We start from the raw sequence: 14843 nt of genomic DNA, 5'->3' as shown, positions 1-14843 counted from the left end.
GCGGGAGCAGAGGGCTCTGTGAGCGGGCGGCTGGCCGGCCTCACACACTCTTCCCGTGGGTTGGCACAGGCTTCCCTCGCAGCCACTTGCGGAGCTCCTCAACTCCGAAAATATACAAGCACATTTTTGTTCCGCCATCACTTCTCGTAAAACTGTCAACATTCGAAATCTACACAGCTGATTTCTCACCTAAAAACTTCTCAGAAGTGGATTTAGTGATGAAATTCCATACGAAAACTGTAAAATATAAAACTTTCTGTTGCTGGCCTCTGTCTGGTGAACGCAATGATGATGCAGTGAATAGTGACGATTCTCTCTGACCAATCAGCAGTCTGTCGTGTTTTCATTTTAGTATCCCTCAGCTCGCTTGGAACCTCGACGGAGGTGAGGTGTTATGAAAAAAAAGTACCTGGAAGCAGGTACAGGTGCAACATTTCTACAATGGAAAACCAGACAAAGGCGAGTGGAGTCAAAGGGACTCCACTCAGACTAGCTTGGTTTGAGGGCGTGCCTGACCCCCGCAAGCTGCTTGGCAAGCTTTATGACACGCTTTCATTGTGACGTCACAAGTAAAGGGCTGTTTTCAAACGGTTCAGAGCAGAGCTTTCTGTGGGAGATGGGAACTCCCTTTGGGCTGGACTTTGGGCTTTTTCACTTTGCAAACTTGTTACATGCACAAAAAAGATATATAACTCAATAAAGGAGAGGGGGAAAAGCCAAAAAAGCATAATACCACCTCTTTAACCTGGGAAATTAGCCTTAATGTGTTCTCAGAGCAGTTAGATCAGTATGTGGCAAATAATTTTAGTTTCCTCAGTCTGAAAGCAAGAAGGCGTCACATACCAATGTCCTCCTACCCAGGACTGACTTTATCTCTCTTTAAAACCACCACAGCATGACAATTTGTTGGTCACTTGACAGTTGTATGGTGACTTTAAAACAGTAGAAGCTGCATGGCACAACTCTGCTCAGAAATGCACTTCATGTACTGTCCTCTTCAGACTGGGAGAGAGACGAGGGTGTACGGGCTGAAAAAGTGCTTTTAACAGTAGGGAGGTGACAGGGAGAAGTGAAACGGGAATAAGGTAAATTAACACAGCAGAATTTGAACATGCAATGACAAGTGATTTTCTACCGTGATATGTGGTTCATCTTCACACCTCCTTGCCCGCTTTACCTCCTCCTTTTACTTTGTGATCCTGAAAATGACATTTTTGCCACCATGTTATTGCTGCTCCAGTAGTAGAGGATACAAAACAGGCTGCTGCTGCTGAAACATACATGTATTCTCCACAAGCAAGAGGGCTTTTCAAATTTAGCGGACTGAACTCACTGCAATGCCAAAGTTACAATAACATTAGTCATCCAGCAGAGCACTGATGCAGCCAGTCAGATATGGAAGATTACTTTGTAACCATAACAGTGTATTTCCACTTATAAAGCGTTGAACCAGAGAAAAAAATGAATATCAATGTTATGACTTCACAGAATTCATAAATCCTGTCTCGTAGTATAAATAAGACATCAGACTAATGGATCTGTTACCTGGATTGCAACTCATATTTTCCTCTACTCCCTGTAATATGTCGACACCAACACATCCCTTTTCATTTTATAACACCGTGCTATTTTCAGTCTGAACAGAATGTAAACAAGACTAGAATCTACAGTCATGCCAGTGGCTTTGTGAGGCTGTTTCAGGCACAATGATGCTTTGAGTACAGCTATCATCAGCATTCAAACTGCTCACAGTGACACTGTTAACATACTGATGTGAAGCAGGAAATATTTAGCAGGTCTGACATTTTGACCTGCTGGTAGCCATGCAGGAAAAGTCAGGGGCTCACCAAAGTTGTGCTGATTTATTCTGAGGGGAACAAGAATGTCTGAACTAAATGTCAAGGCATTCTAGCCAAAAGTTGTAAAGACATTTCACTCAAAACCATTTGAACATTATGGTGACACTAGAAGAAAAGTCAAGGCACCGCCAAAGTCAGCAGGTTTCATTCGCCATAGGCCATGAATGTCTACACCTAACTTCGGCAATCCATGTAATACTTGTCGAGAATACTTGTTGAGATATTTTAGTCGGGACAAAGTGTTGGGCTGTGTATATATGTGTGTATATATATATGTAAAAGCATGGCAAATATTTAAAATATATACATATAATTTGTTTAATTCTTATACCAGAGTAGACATTGAGGCGTTGTGTTTTTGTCCAAATGGCCTCGATTTTGCCCCTGATACTTGGCTTGTCATTTTTCGTTCTTTTTTTGTGTCCTCCTCCACATCACTGCTGGTAGAAGCAATGTGATAATGAGAAAGGGAAGGAGAGGAAGGAGCAGGGTAACGCTTTGGGATCCACCTATCCACCATAGTGTGTACTGCATGGGTGAGTTTGATATAAACCAATGAACAATGAGTTAGTCATTCATTTCATCATGAGAAAAAGCATAGAGAAAGTAAACCTCAACACAGAGTAAAGTAACTGTCATTTTTTGTAGGCACTTATGCTGGAGACAGTTTATCACATGCTGGGAATTCCTCTGTCATCATAACCTGCTGTGTATTTTAGTTTATGGGAGCTGGACTTCCCTGACTTTATCCGTAAACGTTCTCCGGGATATTGAATCAGTGCCGCTCCCAGGTACAATAATGAGGTTTCACATTTAGAGGAAATGGCAGCGGGAGGTCTTATGATGGAAAACACTGAAAAATCAATTAGGTCCAAAGCTCCACAATAGCATCTTATTTCACCCTCAACAATCCAGGCAATTTGCACATAAATAGAGTGGTAAAGCTCCGTAATGCTGAAAAAGGAAAAATACTCCACACTGAACAGAAGCTCAGAGAAAGCTTAGCACGCTAACTTTGTGTGATGTTCACTTGGTGACCTTGAAATTAAAAAGTAGAGGCCAGGCTGAGCCATGTGTCTCCTGGATAATGGAGAAGTCAATCAAGATTGGAGCAGAGTGGATTGTGGGGGTTGCGTGTAGATAGGCGAGCGAGAGAGAGAGAGTGTCTGTATTTTGTTTGCTAAAAAAGAGAGTAGAGAGGAAAGTTGGTAGGAAAAGGGATTTCTAAATGGGGATAAAGGGATCTATCTGTCTATCTGGAGTGGAGTCACACAAACAGCATCTACATTTGAAGATAAATGCAGTAATCAAAGTCTTTCTTTCATTCTCTCCCCTCCTTCTCACTTACACATTCTTACTATAGTGTGGCTCTGAAAACCGTTCTCTCCAGAGAGTGTTAAGATCCTGTCACGGTGAACTGTTGAGCTGAGGATAAGCCAATGTGTCATTGCCATCAAACCACTTCTTACAGTGGACATATTACTTCTGCATGAGTACACACACACACGTGCGCACACACACACTTACTGTCCTCATTATGTAATCAGCACAATAGACATATCACTTCCCACAGTCCCACACAATCCGTATCATTATCTTTTGAGTGTTCGCGACATTAGCTGGATCATAGAATGGAAACAATGTATAATGCATGGGACTTATGGCAAAAAAAGTTACTAATAGTAATTTTTTTTGCCTTTAGTAGATAGCACAGTGCAGAGTGGACAGGAAATGAGGGAAAAGAGAGGTGGGTGATAACATGCAAAAACAAAGGTGGGAAAACAACCTGAAGAGAAACAACTGAAATCTAATACATTATATTAACTCTCTTTATTCTCTGTTTTTGATCTCTATCAACTCCTGACTCTGCCTCTTTACCTTGTAGCAGAAAACATAACTTTGGGCATGGGGACATAAAACCATTGGTGAAAATTGGTTTAAACTGATCTGCTAATAGGCATCATTTTAAGTTTTGAACTGAAACAAAAATATATAATGTAATAGAATGGACTTTTTTTTATGTGATAGGAAGATTGTTAAACATATGAACACACTGCCACGTGTGTGCTCATGAACTTACATAAATCGACTCACACTGAGACAAAGACATCACACATGCAAATGAAACCCTGCAAAGTACACTCCCTGTGCAGTTCCATTAAGGTAATTACAGGCCGCCTAAAGCAAACTCAGTGCAGAAAAGCAAAAATATTCCAGGAACATTCACAGGGGAACTCTTGCCCCTGCAGTAGGTTTCATCATTTAAAATAACCTGAAGAGAATGAAGGCAGAAGGAAATTTGGTGTGTCTACACTTGGTGCTCTGATCATCACGACTGCCTCTGGAATGTGTTCTCAAATCATCTGGGAAATAATAGCTACACTCAGCTCAGCTGCCTTATGAAGAGCAACACAAATGGTGCATAAATGCCTGTAAGAATGCTAACTTGAAAGCTTCCTCTGCCCACAAGCCTATTAAAACTAAACCTACAGTATAACTCGCAACAAATCTTAATTGTGTTGGGACCCGTCAGCAAGGCAGAAGACACTTGGCCTAAGAGGCCTACTCTGTTATCTATCATTTTGTCCTCTTCTCCGCTTCTCATTTAATGACTGCAACGTTTGGTCATACAGTTTTCCATGTTTATCTTATTTATTCATAGATATAAACAACTGATATTTCAGCACTGTGGTTGAGAACTTTAGCTGGGTATGTTGCTGGACTAATATTTTAGACATGATGTAACTAAGTGCAAAATACCAAGGGCAATTTCAATGAAAGCAACCTGTTTATCTTGTGTGCAATATGAGGAGGCAGCAGGGGTTCTGTGGCGATTGTAGACACAATATTATGCCTTCTTATAACAAAACGGGGTGACAAAAAGAGAACAGTGGAAAGATTAACTGGGTGTAGGTGGTGGAGAAGAAGGTAAAGAGAAAGTACTGAGTACATTTAGTCAGGTACTGTACTTAGGTACAAATTTGAGGTATTCATACTTTACTTTAGTATTTTCTTTTGATGCCACGTCATACTTCTACTCTACTACATTTCAGAGGTAGATATTGTACTTTTTACATCACTACAATTATTTGATAGCTTTAGTTACTAGTTACTTTACAAAGCATTTACACAGAAAACATATGAAAATGTTTCAAAAGTACTGCTGAAATGGTTAATCAATTAATTGATTCACAGAAAATAAATGGGCAACTTTTTTGATAATTGTCATTTCACTAACAAAGACCACGCCTACGAACGTAGAAGGTTAACAATGGTTTATTGCTTGTAATTGAGCCGAGATAGATTGTATGAAGAGTACGGATCGAGTGCCGGAAGGGTGGGCTGAGGGATGTAGGGATGGGGGAGAGGGTCGAGGAATGAGGGGTAGGGGTCGAGGTGTGATGGATGAAGGGTTGAGGGGAAGACAGGTGGGGGATGAAGGGGAGGAGTCGGATCCGCGCCGATGGATGCGTGAGTGAAGAGCAGAGCGGTATCTACTGGCGAGAAGGTGTATGAGAACCGGTGGAGTCGAGACTCGGGGTGGGGGAGCCGTCTCTTAGTTCGCGGACGTGTGGAACCCCCCCGGTTCCTGTATGCAGACAAAGAGAGGGAAGGGAGCAGAGGGAGAGAGAGAGAAAAGAAAGGGATTTGGGTGGGAGGGATGAGAAAGCCGAGACGAGGGGAGGTGAATGGAGAAGGTGTGCTTTAAGTACTAGGTGTGTGGAAATTGGATGAGTTTGAGACGTGGCCTTCTGAGTTCCCAAATCTAGTTTATAAAACTTCACTTTGCATGCTTCCAGGGTTTACTGCTTTACCTTTTATTTATTTAAATTTATTTTTAATATTTTTTAATTTGTTGCAGTTGATTGGACAAAACAAGCATTGTGTAGGTGTCACTTTGGGCTCTGGGTAATTGTGACAGCATTTAGCACTATTTTCAAAATTGTTACAAACCAAAATAATCAAGTATGTCAGAAAAAATCAGCAATTTCATTTATAATGAAAATAATTATTTTCAGTCCCATACAAAATAGTTCAAATCAGCTCCACCTCAACTAACTACAACAGTAAGCTTTTACATTAATGCATGAGTAATAATAATTGAATGATATTATATAATATAGTATATGATATAATAGTAACACTCTCAGGGGCCATTTTACTGCATTGAGTACTTTTACTTTTGATACTTTAAGTACATTTTCCTCCATATACTAAAATACTTTTACTACTTAAGTAACATTTTCAGTGCAGGAATTTTACTTGTAACTGAGTATTTTTTGCAGTGTGCTGTTAGAACTTTTACTTAAGTAAAGGATATGAATACTTCCTCCACCAGTGAAAGAAAGAGAAGAGGAGAAGGCAGCATCAGGTGTATTCAGTTCCTCCCCTGCCGCCTCCCTAATCTGTCATTTTGCTGTTGGCAGAAAGCTCAGGTGCTTTTCTGTCAACTGGGGCATTTGTAGTCAGATGGCTGTTTGCTTCCAGGACCTCTGATTCGTCCGGGGCTAAACCCATGGCCCCCTGGTTATTTTTAGTCCAGTGTGTGGATTGCAGGGGTCACTCATTTGGTCTTGAACCACTCAGGAGGAGTGTCAGTTCCAGTCAGTATGTGGCCAAAATCCTCTTTACTCTTGTCACACACTATTTTTACTCTGTAATGAACAAACAGAACTGTTCTGGGAAAATAACACAACTCTGAGTGTTGAAAGACTTCTGCCTATGGTGCAACAGCAAATTATGATTGTCTACTTAAAATGAGCCTTTTGTATGACTGGATTCCTGCAGAGTAATGGGACCATGAAGTACACAGTTCTACAGTAACTGATGAACACACTCATCATCTATAGATACTCATCATCTATAGGACTTTTTAACTCTAACATCCTAAAAATTTTGTTATTCAATAGCTCCACTTCGTACTGAACCACTGGTGCCTTACCACTGTTAGCAGATACTTTCCTCACACGTCTCGCAAGAAAGAAGTTGCAGTTCCGTGTGGCGTTAAGGGATCTTTGATTTGAGACTCTGTAACTGTGCATGCGTCTGTGTGAAAGCTTACTGTAGTTCTAACTGTCTCTAGGTGACTAATAAGGGAAAAAAAGTTGTAAGAATATATATATAACAGCACAGTGTGTCCTCCCAGGCACAAAAACCTTTCCATCACTCTTCCCACAGATTTGAAACACACTCAAATCTTCTGTTGTAGCAATTGTTACTCAGATTCTTTTTTCTACTCTCACTTCCTCACTGCCAGATTGTGGAGGGTTGGGAGATGGGGGTTGGGTGGACGATAGTGCTGATGATGAATAGAGCGCCAGGGAGAGAGGGGAGTAAGATAAAACAAAAGGAAGAAATGGAGGACGGCGAGGGAAGAGAGGACAGTGAGTGCCAAAGGAGGTGTAGTATCTTCTTCAGGGCTAAGCTGTTTAATTAACGCCGCCATACCTCCAATCTCAAGAGTGATTTCTCGTCTTGTTTCTCTCTTACAACACCCGCTCTTTCTGTATCTCTACCTCTTTCTCCCCCAGTTCACTTGCATTCACCTCATTCTGAATGTTTATCTTTTAATTAGAAATAGATGATTATGAACATTCCCGCAGCAAACACAACATTGTCACAATAACAACAACAAATGGTTTGGCATTTATGAGAGGACATGCAAAGCGGCGCTTTTCTTTCTTCCTCACTATGAATGTTCAGATGTCGTTGTGTTGTCTCCGTACATTTTTTCTTCACTTTGGGAATTACTTTTTCCTCTTCTCACCCTCACAGTCTCTCCTTTTCTATGCACACTGGTGTCCTTTCTCTTTCACTCCGCCCCCTGTCTTTTTCCACCCCACTAACACCTCCCTCCGTCTAGGGTTCTCCTCTGTCCATCTCAGAGAGGGACGGAAGAGGAGGTGAGAATGAGAGTCTGGCAGGCGGTTCTCCGAGCACACCCGGGACATATGGGCAAAATCACGTTCCTTGCCATGCTCTACATATTACTTTCCAGTTTTGAAACTACCCACTCGTGGTTTTAATGTTATTCTACCCAGTATCGTAGATGTTCCATTTGGATACTACATGATGAGGAAACATTTTTAATAAACAGAACAGTAAACAGAGCAAATGTTCATACTAAACATATCTGCAAAGCGTTGACTGACAACATATTTTATTGGTTTTCCCTACAATATCCCCTTATAGCAACTGAAGCATTAATTAAGTTTTTTTATGGTTATGTATTGTTTTATTTTGTAACACTTTGCAATAAAGTACATGAAATATTGAGTAGGTACTAAGGAAAGAGTGAGGAATAAATCATTTAAAATACACCATGAGTTGGCTGAATTTTTAGGTGCTTTGGTGATTAGTTGGAGGGATAATGGTTGGAGAGCATGCTGTACAGTTTGGGTTAAAACAAAATTGCCTGTTTTTTTTACTTTTCAACCTCTCAGGTGAAAAACTGAAAGTTCAAGGTGACAGAGCAGCTAGAGGGAGGGGACTGAGACAAAGCGACGGGAGATGAATTGGCAACCCAAAGGGCAGGCAATATGCATAAAATGTCACATCGACTTGCTCCCGTCTGCTAGGAAAGAAAAGCACCTCAGTTTGGACAAACGTTATTCAAAGCTTTTTCAGTTTTCTGAGCTTGTTTTAACAGTCAGCACTTAATCTCTTATTCAGATATTTTTTCAACCAAAATGTGGATTTACTAAAATTCCAGTTATTCTGCAAAACAATGGTGGACTTTTCTGTCCTTGTCTCTGACGCAAAAAAATGGCTTTCACACAACACTTCATCGGAGTGTCTCGAATGAGCTTGGAGTGTGTGTCTTAATAATTGGTCTGCTTGCTTTGTGATGGCGTTACATCTAAGCTTTACATCTATTCACATTTTGCTTTCCTGTGTGTGTGCTTAGGTTTGTTTGTGTGTGTGTGATGTTGGAAGTTGGCAGTGATTAATTGCGTGGTAGGGTTCGAACAAGCATTGTTTAATTAAATCCTCTGATAATGTCAAAGTTTATGTTTCCTGGGAGTCAAGAGGTTGGGCCTTCTGTATCCCCTCAGCTATTACCCACTATTAATCACAGCATGGGCGTGTGTGTAAGTGTGGTAGCAGATGTAATTCTTCTTATAGCTCCCTGGGGTAAATAAAAATCAAAGGGCAATTTTAGTATAATGGAAATTTTTGTGAAAATGTTTCCAGAATCACAGTGTAAACATGCCATATTTGATGTTGCTCCTTGCATAGCAGTTTCTCATTCTGGCGCCCAAAGCTGATTTGTAACGCTGGTCCACATCAGTCCTGCCTCCCAGCCTCGCAGAAGCTTTTAAAATAAGTAACACTTTTACAGAGTAAGTGCTTGAACAGGTGTAACATTGCCAGCTCTACACCAGTTAATTTGTTTCTGTAAATTACATTTTTTTTCTGTAAAAGTACACCTGCATCTCAGAAAATTTCAATATTGTGAAACAGTTTCTTTCCTTAAGTTTCAAAAAGAGAAACTTCCGTATAGTATAGGTTCATTAAACATAAACTGAAAGATGTTGGGCCTTTTTTTTCCCTCAACGATTATGGCTCATGAAACTCAAAAACCCCAAAAAATGTATAATACAGAAATCTAGACCTTCTGAAAAGTTCTGAAAAAGTTTATGCACTCAGTCGGAGCTTCTTTTGCACAAATTACTGCATCAGTGCAGCGTGGCATGGAGGCAATCAGCCTGTGGCACTGCTGAGGTGTCATGGAAGGCCAGGTTGCTTTGATAGCGGCCTTCAGCTTGTCTATAATTATCCTCTTGACATCTACATCATCATTGACTTTGGAAACGTCATACTGGACTTCATGCAACTTGGATTTTGGGCCTCTCCAGTCTTCCTCCAGAATCTGGGACCTTGATTTGAAATGCAACATTTACTTTCATCTGAAAAGAGGACTTTGGAACACTTAGCAACAGTCCAGTTCTTTTTCTCTAGGAATGCCACTCTTGTAGCTCATTTCCTGGATCCAGCCTCAGTCCACTCCTTAAAGCTCCCCCAAGATATTGAATCGGCTTTGCTTGACAACCCCCTCAAGGCTGTGGTCATCCCTGTTGCTTGTGCATCTTTCCTACCACACTTTAACCTTCCAGTCAACTTTTCATGAACATCCTTTGATACATAATTTTCTGAACAGCCAGTCCTTTCAGCAATGACCTTCTGTGGCTTACCCTTCTTGTGAAGGGTAGTGAAGGTGAGTATCTTCCAGACATCTATTGTGTGTACTGAACCAGACTGAGAGATTAAAGGCTCCTTCTCTGATTGACACTTCTGTATTATACATTCTTTATTCTGATATTTTTAGATATGGATTTTTGATTTTCATGAGCTGTAAGCCATAACCATCAAGACAAAAGCAAAAAAGTCCTGAAATATTTTACCTGTATGTATAATGAATATAAAATATGTGAAAGTTTCACTTTTTGAGTTAAATTACAGAATACACATTTTTCACAATATAATTTTCTGAGATGCACCTGTATATTGTACCTCAAACTCGCCAAACATTTACTATGTACTACAAGTCCAGAAACAAAAACACATTACCTATAGTATGTAACAGTTTTCCTTCCTTTTGTCAACTAATAGTTTTTTTTCCTTTTATTCAGCCCCTATTGTAAACCTCCAAGTTAGAGATAATGATTATTACTTTTGTGAAAACAAAGCTGATGCATTTGGTTGAATACTAAATAACAACACAGACATGCCTGGACATCAGTTTTCATTGTAAACTGAGGTATGATTTCATATGAGTGAGAAATCTGAACAAGCTACAGGAAACAATGGCTGTATGCATTCATTTTTAAGTTGCATTAAAGAAGCCTTGTTTGGCTTGTTATATACATTTTTCAAGTCACTAATGTCTGCTTAAAAATAAATGAGATTTTGTCAGTAATTTCCAGCAAAAAACAAACAAAAGAAAACTGTGTGTTTGCCCATAACAGTTCAGGGTGTACGTCAGCCTTTATGAAACAGTTTTCCATTCCTCTTCTCTGCTCAGGGTATCACCACAGCCTCCCCTCCTCCCCTTACACCTCTACGGCCGGGCCTGATGGTCAGAGGTTACCTCCATCTGGCACCCTCTCCTCTGAATACCTGAACCAGGGAGGCTCCAGAAAAGTCCTCCTCCTAATCTGCAACACAGCAGGATCTGGCCAGCAGGCTGTCAGGTGAGCTGCAAGCCGACTGTTATTGTTGTTGGTTTTAGTATTTATTGACCTGATATAATGTGCTCAGTTAATTCAGCTGTAGAGTTATCTTGTGAAGTGCACACAATAGCAGACACAGTTTTCAACTTAGATTTCTTTTATGAGATTGCATTTGAGGATGTCAGCATACGTTTGTGAGACAGTTGGTGCAGAGACATTCTTCCCTCTGCTCTACTGTGTCTGCAGTCTGAAATAGAATACCTCATATATTCTTTTCCCCCTTTCATCATGCTGTCTCAATGTCAACATCCAACTTCTGTTCGACTTCGACCTGTACATCTATTGCGTGAATGCCTCAGACTACGCTGGTTTTATTTAGCTTGTGCAGCTTGAGCTCCCATTCAGCCCATAGCTGAAAGCTGGCAGTGTAGAAACCTGAGACCGAGTCGAACAATGTGTTCAAATTAAATCACGTAACCTGTTAATGTTAGGTTTTAAAAGATGCCATATGTTACTCTAACAAGGGTAGGCAGCCTCATTAAGTTTCTTAGCGCGTAGGCTGTGTCAGATCAGCAACACAGTTGGACCAAACAGTGCAAGCAGCCTGAATCTCAATCGATTAAAACATTTAAAAACACAGTGGTACATTTGTACATCTTATGCAATTTTAGATTATTCCTAGGGAGAATTACAGGAGCATTATATCAGATTTTTTACCACTGTCGGTTTCTGTCTCTGCCAACTGCCACACGCTCGCCGCAGACTCCCAAGCATTCTCTGTTGACACTGTCTCTCTCACTGTAGACCACCATACTCTCATCCACAGCACCTTCCTTCTCCAGCCCTTGTACCCTTCGCCGATTAGGAGAGTGGAATCAGACGCGCTCCTCAGCCAGCTGGCCGCAGCACTGGGGGCGGGGCAAGGTCCTGCTTCGGGCAGAGAAGAAAACACGCAGAACATCCTATATACACAGAAACGGCCCATGGGTCGTAACAAATACCTCTTTTATTTATCAAGTAGACCTGCTAAATACAGTACATCCAGTGCATGTTTTTAGTTCGGTTAGTTCATTTAGCATTAAAAGTGCATTTTCTCTTGCATGGATTCAACTGCTGGAAAACTCATTTGCTGAGGAACATTCATGATAGCAACGTAATGTTCCTCATCCTAGCAGTACTCTTGTCAGGTTTGTTCCAAGAACTGCAGTTAATTGCAGTACATTTATCACTTCTATCACTGCAATGTTCCTGAAAACATTGTGAGACATTGTGTGCTTTGTAATTCAGAACATTATTCTAATGGCAGTATTCATTTGACCAGGGGTAGACTGTGTCTATGACAGTGCCTGGTTAAAATTGTAGTGGCATTCAGACAGTAATCCTCTGATACTAAGGGTATTACTATGGACAAAGAAAATATACCACCATTATTAGTACTTTTAAATTATAAAGGGGGCTCAGATTTCCCTGCAGAGATCAATAAAATCTCAACTTTTATTGACACAAAGAAGGATGGATTCATATTTCCCTTCAGTCAGTCCAGTTTTAGTCATCTTGTGCCCTTTTGAGCTTGACAGGGAAGCTCAGCTTGGTCTTCTGCTGCAGAGTACACAGGGTTCATGCTTATACACTTATAAATCCATGTGGGTACAGAAAACAGGCATTCCTTGTGAAAGGCCTAATAATGTCAGAATGTGAAATTTGAGGACACATTTGTCCACATGCCACAGGACTTATGTGTACATTCTTGTAAACATCCAAGTCTGTCTTTTTACTGTAGCCGTCTATCACCAAGATTAAAGGACAGTTCTTAGTCTATATTAGTCTAATATAGTATTTGAATTATCATGCTATAAGAATTTGCTTGCATAAATCATCCAAGAAACGGAATCAAATTGCGTTAAACATTTGGACACCCCGACAAAATATGTTGACACCTGAGCAGTTCACCCTCCACTCCTCTGTGACGGCTTTCCAAAAGATTTGGGACCCCGGCTGCAGGGATTTGCTCTCATTCACCCTCCAGAGCATGTCTCACAGTCAGTGTTCCAACTTATCCCAAAGATGTGCAGGCAAGTCAAGTCTGTTGACTCCAAACTTGAAAAACAATTTCTTTCCGGCCCTTGCTTTGTTTGTTGAAACAGGAAAGGGCCCGAACGTTTAAAGAACATTATTGTTAGAAATATCATTGCATGCTGTAGCATTAAGATTCCCCTTAACTGAAGCTCATAGGTCTAGCCAGGTGATTGCAGTTATTATACTGGGAGTACAAACAACAGCACCACAAACAACAGCCTCCAAAACGAAATGTTATCAACACCTCTCTAAAACATTGAAACTTGCATGAAGGTAGAAATTATTTCAGGGATGTTGTTATAAATTACAGTTTTAGCTCAGTGTACCTACTAAACTGGATATTGACTGTATGTCAATTGTGTGTGTATGTACAGTATGTCTCTTTCTCGCTCACTCTTATTAACTTAATAATAAAAACCTTGGAACTTGATTTTCAACTGCGTATGTCTAAATAATCTGTCTCTGACTATGCAGACAAACACCTATGCCTCTCCTATTAACCTCACATAATGTATAATAGCCTCCAATACAGCCACTGCAGTGCAGTCAGGGGGCATACAAACATTGAGTTGACCTAGAGATGGAGAACCCATTATGAGGCACTGGTGCATCAGTGATATACAAACTGGTTTCTCAGCTTTGTTCGGCCCCCACATGATGTCACTTCAAACTGTCAGTACAGGACACGAGGCACTGACAGTAAAGCCTTGATGCACTTGACACCTGACAGCTTGACAGATGCGGTGGTGACACAATAAGTTGCAATGACCTTTTATACTGACACTTCTTCTACTGTCAAAAAGCTCATCCTCCATGGAGATGAATTCATGATGTTTTTCAGTGTGGGTGACTTGCCAAGTTAATCAATCTCAAAAGAAAAAGCTGAAGATTGTGTTGATTTTCACAGCACCACACCAAAATAGTGTCTGGTTGTATTAATTACCGATAAAAGCAACTGAGATATCTTAACTTTGTAATTTTCTATAATTCTTTCCCGTTTTTACTCCTCTCCTCTCCTCTCTCAGGTTTGGACCTCCATTTCTCATGCATGAGGACAGGAGCATCTCCTGGGACCAGCTGCAGCAGAGCATCCTCAGCAAGCTCTATTATTTGATGCTGAATGGATCTCAGGCTCAGGTAATGGCCGCAGCTCCAATATCATGTCCCCTACTCTTATTCTGTGCCCTGAGCCCTTCGGCTCAGGGATTTCTGGACCTTCTAGACTCCAGAGTACTAAATTTAAAATAGCAGCACAGAGCAGAATACAAGCTTGATTGGTTTCCTGTGTATTAAATTTAAAACTGTAAACATCTGTTTACATTGGAAGCTGTTGTAAAAATAAAGACAAAGGCTAAACCACATAACAGTGTGTTTTAAAAAAGTAGTACCTCAGATGTTGGTTGTTTGTGATTTTGATACTAATTTTAAATAAGAGCTTCCTCTGATGATACTTCTGCTTAAAATGCCAACTGAAGAATTGTTGGATTCGCTGTTGTTAAAGTTTGTGTAACTCTTTGTATGTGACTACAATATTATATTGGCTCCTGCATTATTAATTAGCTGTTGTAGTTCTTTTCTTTATTTATTTCAAAGTAACTACATTTGCTGCCTCAGTAAACTAAAACACATCTCCTCGTAAATGTTGGTTTGGGGAAAGTGTATCTTTCCCCAAAAGCTTTCAAATACACAGAGAATTCATGTTTTGCACAGCTGCAGAAACACTTATTTGTCGCAC

The 14843-nt window shown here is 40.4% G+C and overlaps 1 protein-coding gene across 1 annotated transcript in view; it reads left to right on the top strand.

Moving 5' to 3' along the window:
* usp43a (ubiquitin specific peptidase 43a) overlaps positions 1-14843 on the top strand; it is a 146711-nt gene that overhangs the window by 67564 nt on the left and 64304 nt on the right. Inside the window, exons 7-8 of the mRNA XM_038713771.1 lie at positions 10885-11053; positions 14134-14245. Of these exons, the coding sequence (XP_038569699.1) occupies positions 10885-11053; positions 14134-14245 (281 nt within the window). The remainder of the gene's footprint in view (positions 1-10884; positions 11054-14133; positions 14246-14843) is intronic.

Source organism: Micropterus salmoides, unplaced genomic scaffold, assembly GCF_014851395.1.
Source record: "Micropterus salmoides isolate LMB-PRFRI ecotype aquatic unplaced genomic scaffold, ASM1485139v1 Ms_hic_scaffold_12, whole genome shotgun sequence".
Taxonomy (NCBI): Eukaryota; Metazoa; Chordata; class Actinopteri; order Centrarchiformes; family Centrarchidae; genus Micropterus; species Micropterus salmoides.
The sequence above is the reverse complement of the archived record's forward strand: the minus strand, read 5'-3'. Positions and strand labels throughout refer to the sequence as shown.